We start from the raw sequence: 5636 nt of genomic DNA on the forward strand, positions 1-5636 counted from the left end.
AGGCATTGACTTCTCCTCTCTAGCTATGAAAGTCCTAGATGGCGTCTTCTTCCAATATAAGGCTGTTTAATCTACATTGAAAATCTGTAGTTTAGTGTAGCCACCTTCATCAATTATCTTAGCTAGATCTTCTGGATAACTTGCTGCAGCTTCTACATCAGCACTTGCTGCTTCACCTCGCACTTTTATGTTACGGAGATGGCTTCTTTCCTTAAACCTCATGAACCAACTTCTGCTAGCTTCAAACTTTTTTTCTGCAGCTTCCTCACCTCTCTCAGCCTTCACAGAATTGAAGAGAGTTAGGGCTTTGCTTTAGCTTAGGCTTTGGCTTAGGCTTAAGGGAATGTTGTGGCTGGTTTGATCTTCTATCCAGACCACTAAAACTTTCTCCATATCAGCAATAAGGCTGTTTCGCTTTCTTATCATTCGTGTGTTCACTGGAGTAGCACTTTTAATTTCCTTCAAGAACTTTTCCTTTGCATTCACAACTTGGCTAACTGTTTGGTGCAAGAGGCCTAGCTTTCAGCCTCTCGGCTTTCGACATGCCTTCCTCACTAAGCTTAATCATTTCTAGCTTTTGATTTAAAGTGAGAGACGTGCGACACTTCCTTTCGCTTGAACACAGAAAGGCCATTGTAGGTCATTAACTGGCCTAATTTCAATATTGTTGCGATGGATTTGCTTGATGCAGGGTTGCCACAAACCTTCAATTTGTAAAAAACACAATATCTGTGAAGTGCAATAAAATGAGGTATGCCTGTATAATATTTTATGGATGCAAGAGGATTATGCTCTTTCCCCTCTTGATCAATGATTGATATATCACTCTTGGGTAGAAGCACTGGAGTCTTGATGTCTAAACAGAGTACCAATTCCTACTTGACATGCAGGAGCTAAAAACTGGTACAGACTAATTAATGCCTGACCGAAATTGAAATGGTCTCTTTTGGATAGGTATCTTGCCATGATTAGGTACATCAATCATCTCTTCATAGGCTATAACCCAGAAAGGACATCTTAAAACCCTTCCTGAAACTGAAGCTGGTGCATAGTTCAGGTTCTCAATCACAAATATTACTAGGTGTATATTATGCCATTAGAAATGCACATGGGTCCTCTATTGATTGCCATTTGACATTTAAGCCCATAAGGCAGAGTAGATTCACATCTGAGCTCACTTCATCAGATGTTGTGTTATGTTTTAGTCCATTAAACACCGAATAGCTTCCCTGTACTATACAGCGGTATGTGCAGACAGAAAAGGCATTCAAACTGGAGGTCTCTCTCTACTGGGGGGGGGGGAGGCTTTAGCAGGACATTCTCCAAAGGCTCATTTTTGGAATGTACTGCTTATTTGGCCTGAACTAGCCTGATAAGCTTGAAAAGCCATGGGAGTTTTGGTGAAAGTTCTCCATTTTCCTTTCATAACTACAAAAGTTCTGGGGAAAAAAAAAAAAGTCTCATGGAATTGTTGGTGTTACATTTTTGTAATTCTTTCTGAATATCAAGGGCAATCTTTTCATTCAAGATTAATTAAAGCTAAATGATACAAATGCACTGGTTCTTCTTTCTGATGCATCAGATACAACTCTCAACTTATATCCTTACAGACCAGGAAGTCTCATCAAGAGGCACAGGTCTAGGACTCAGAAAGCCGCCATCTTGGGACTCTACCACAAAAGCACACATCAGTTAGTCCCATTATCTCTATACCCTAATTCCAGTATTGTGGAGGTGGGAAGTCTCTCAAACTCAAAACCAGCTAAGTGTTCACTAGAGTGACAGAGGTCTATGCAAGTACCTACATCTTAAAAAATAAATAAATAAATAAAAGAACCAAACTAATTCGCTATTTTTAAACTAGGAAAACAGTATTAGTAGGCAGAACAACATCAAAATACAGCTATATTTGCAGCTTGGCTAATACTGATTGTATAAAATTCAAACATACAATTTAAAAAAATGGTTTTCAGCCTTTAGAGATAAGAAAGCCTTCAAACTGTTATTAATACTAAACATAGAAAAAGTCTGAATCATTGCACTGTTATTTCCTTACATGAACAGAAAGCCTGACAGTGACTACAAAAGTTTATTTCACCTCCTTTTTCTTCCCCATCATTACATTATTTAAAATCACAGATAATTTTGTTAAATGGACTAGAAGAAGAAAGTTGGAAGGAACCCCAAGCAGCTCCTTGCTCAGGCAAGCTGGAAGGTACCAAGAAAGCATAGGCACCGCAAAACCCCAGGAGTTTGCTGATATTTAAACAAACAAACAAACAAACAAACAAAACTACACAGCTGGACAGAGATGGGAGGACCCAAAAACAGGATATGTCTGGGAAAATCCAGACATACGGTAACCCTAGCATACCCCTAGAGGTACGCAAGACATCAAGAAATTATGTAAAGGCAGACTGAATTTTTCATTATAATAATTGGCATTCAAGGGTTAAAACTTATGCTGGTAAGGGTACATGGACAGCTGACAAGTATGGAAGGGGGTATGCAATAAGAAGTTTGGGAACTTCTGCCATAGAGGACAGCCCATTTCCATACTCTCAACAATACCTGAAAGACAATTTGTAATCAACACCCACCTTCTCCCCAATCTTCTTGTAAGTTCTCTCTCTTAGGCCCCTGATCATTTTTGTTGCTCTGCATTAGACTTTTTTCCAATCTGTCCACATCCTTCCTGATGTGAGTGACCCAAAACTGGATCCAGGTGAGGCTAGCAACCGAGTAAGTGGGGCTAGCAGCAAAAAACCCAATGGAAAGCTGAAGCTATGTCTGATAAACAGAATTAGCAATAATTATAATTAAATAATAATTAAATCCATAGCATGGTAGTTCTCAACCTTTTTGGACTCAAGGCCATAGGAAATGCTAATACTTAGTTTTGCTTTTTTGACTGCAGGAAAAAAAAAAAAATACTATTGCAAAGAACTCAGAAATACCAAAACTAGTAAGAACATTTTTAAACACTAGATTCCCATATGCAAACTTCAGTTTCATCTTACGAATCATGCTTGCACACCTAACACGATAGCTAACAACACTGTGTGGCAACTCTTGAATAGATCTCAAGTCACCTGGCTAAGAATCACTGGCATAGTAGGAGAATGGAGGGGACAGTAATTCTTCACACTAATTTGACAGGCATATCTATTAGAAGAAAGGTCATAAGTCATAGAGAAGCAGGGCTGGAAGGGACCTCCAGAGGTCATCTAGTCCAGCATTTCTCAGCCTGTGGGTCACAATCCAAAAGTGGGTCACAAGAATATGTGAAAGGGTTGTGAACAAGCTTTAAAAATGAATTCTACTTTAAAAGGAGAAAAAAAATGAGGGAAACTGTGGCCTTTCCCTTGCAGGCTGGCAGAGTCCCAGCCTTCAAGGGGTGCTTGGGGCCTCCCATAGCCCCCACACCCACCCCTTCTTCACACACTGGGGGCACTAGGTTGGGACTGAACATTAATATTTACAAATAGGTCCCAGTACAAGGAAAGTTGAGAACTAATCTAGTCCAACCCCTTGCCTGAGGCAGAATTACCCCTAGCCAAACCATCCAATATGCATCATAATCTAAGCTCCATGTAAAACTACCGTAAGCCTTGATGGAACACAGACCCAAGGAAAAAAACACCTCACAATGAGGGTGATAAAGCACTGAAAACAGGTTACCCAAAGAGGTTGTAAAATCTCCATCCTTACACGTTTTTAAGATTCCAAAGTCTTGGCTGGGATAATCTAGTTGGGGATGGTCCTGCTTTAAGCAGGGGGGTGGACTCAAACATGGTCTCCTAAGGTCCCTTCCAATCCTCATTTTCTGCTTCTGTAAGGACCCTGACCTGCCACAAAGCAGGGGAACCACAGCAGACAACATCCTGCTTTTATAAAACACTGCCAAAACCCTCTCAGGAAGTCGTACAAAGTCAGATCCCCACCCTCCCACATCCCTGTAGCTTTTGCAGGTATCCCGCTCTCAGCTGCAGACCTACAACAGCTCCGGCAACAAAAAGGCCAAGGTAGGGTTGGCCTCCAGCCTCGGCTACCAAAAGAGAGAACCAAGGACAAGCAAAATGCTTCCAACGTGGTTGCCTTCCCCCCACCAAAAGTAAATCATGAGCCTAATTATGATGAAGAGAAAAGGAAAAAAAGGACCATGAAAAAAGTTTCACTCAAACGTGCCCTGGAAGGAGCAGGCGGGCAGAAGCCGGCTGCCAGCCCAGGTGGACCAGTAAGTGCCACTCCCCCATCAAGGCAGAACCAGTGTTGCCAGGTACACAATAATTATCATACCTGTACAATCCTTTCAACCTCTATGACATACAATGAAAAGCATACAATAAAAGCATTCAAAATGTGCAATAATTTTCAAGGCAGCAATTGATGCAACGTAGGCAAAACCCAAGTCATTCCCATGAAGCTTTAACTGACTTGAGTCTGCTGCCAGCATTTTATGACTGCTTGCCTCAAAATAAAGAAATGCTTCCACTTGGATGCCCCAGGTCTCACTCACTCCCTCGCTGCAGTCTTACAGTGAGGGAAACAAAGTAAATAAGCCAACTGGCATACTTACGTGCATGTTTATTGGCACATTTTTTCAGCGTAGGATTGCTTTTCAGCAAATACGGTAAATTCCGAGCTTCCCATGCGATAATCTCAGTTAAGACCCGGCAAGGCCACGCAAAGTTGAACAGTCCCCCCGACGCGGAGCAATACCCTCCCCTCCGGCCCCCTCACCTTGGCCACGTAGTCCTTCACCTCATCCAGGTCCCCGTTCTTGAGGGCCCACATGAACTCCTTGTCCGACATCGCGGCGGCGGGCGAGGCGGGCGCAGCGAGGGGCCCGACAGCCGCACGCAGCGGGCGGGCAGGCAAGGGAGGGAGGGAGGACAGGCGAGCGAGGCTCAGGACAGGCCCCCTCGTGACGGGGGGCTCCTCGCGGTGCGGGGAGGGGGAGCGGACGGCGGTTAAGGTGGCTGGAAGCTGACGTCGCGAGCCCGCGCACCGAGCTCAGCAACCACCGGCGACGGAGGGAGGGGGGAGGGGAAGCCGCCTAACAGAAGGGAAGAGCCGTTGCACAGGGCGTTTCCGCTTCCGGTTTTCATTCAGCGTTCCAAGCACTACCTCCCACCTACGCAGGGGAGGAGGCGGGGAAGAGGAAGTGCTGTGCATGCGCAGCTAGACCCCCAGGTGGCTCAGTTTGAGCCCGTCAGGCTGTGCCGGCGCACATCGAAGCTTCCGTGACATCAGGAGAGGGCGGGGCTCGGGGAGCGAGCGGCTGGGAAAACGCCGTGGCGCATGCGTAAGTGGGCCCCTTCTCGCTGAGGGGGGCGGGGGCGCTTTCTAGCTTCATTGTGGCGTGCCTTCCCCCTTCCCCCACGCCCGTGCGCATGAGTCAGAGCCCTGAGCCTGAATTTCCCCCCCCCGCCACCCTCCGCGGGGCGAGGCGCTTCCTTCAGAAAAATGAAGCTAGAAGAAATAACCAGGGATCCTGGTTTTCTCCGACTGAAAAAAAGTCCCCAATTTTAGATTAAAAAAGTAACCCTAAATCCACATGTTTCTCTGATTTAAATGAAACACCACTGATACGTCTATAGCTATATAGTGATGTTTCATTTAAAAATATATAT

The 5636-nt window shown here is 44.7% G+C and overlaps 1 protein-coding gene across 2 annotated transcripts in view; it reads right to left on the reverse strand.

Annotated features, from left to right (window-relative positions):
- Positions 1-5127, reverse strand: part of MTPN (myotrophin) — a 52713-nt gene extending 47586 nt beyond the window's left edge. Inside the window, exon 1 of one of the 2 annotated variants that reach the window (XM_019544653.1) lies at positions 4744-5110. In XM_019544653.1, coding sequence (XP_019400198.1) covers positions 4744-4815 — 72 coding nt within the window. In that variant the 5' untranslated portion in view covers positions 4816-5110. Of the gene's footprint in view, positions 1-4743 lie in introns of both variants that reach the window. The other variant, XM_019544654.1, reaches the window with a different exon arrangement.
- Positions 5128-5636: the final 509 nt, after the last annotated feature.

The sequence above is a fragment of the Crocodylus porosus genome, unplaced genomic scaffold (assembly GCF_001723895.1).
Source record: "Crocodylus porosus isolate Cpor-Errol unplaced genomic scaffold, CroPor_comp1, whole genome shotgun sequence".
Classification (NCBI taxonomy): domain Eukaryota; kingdom Metazoa; phylum Chordata; order Crocodylia; family Crocodylidae; genus Crocodylus; species Crocodylus porosus.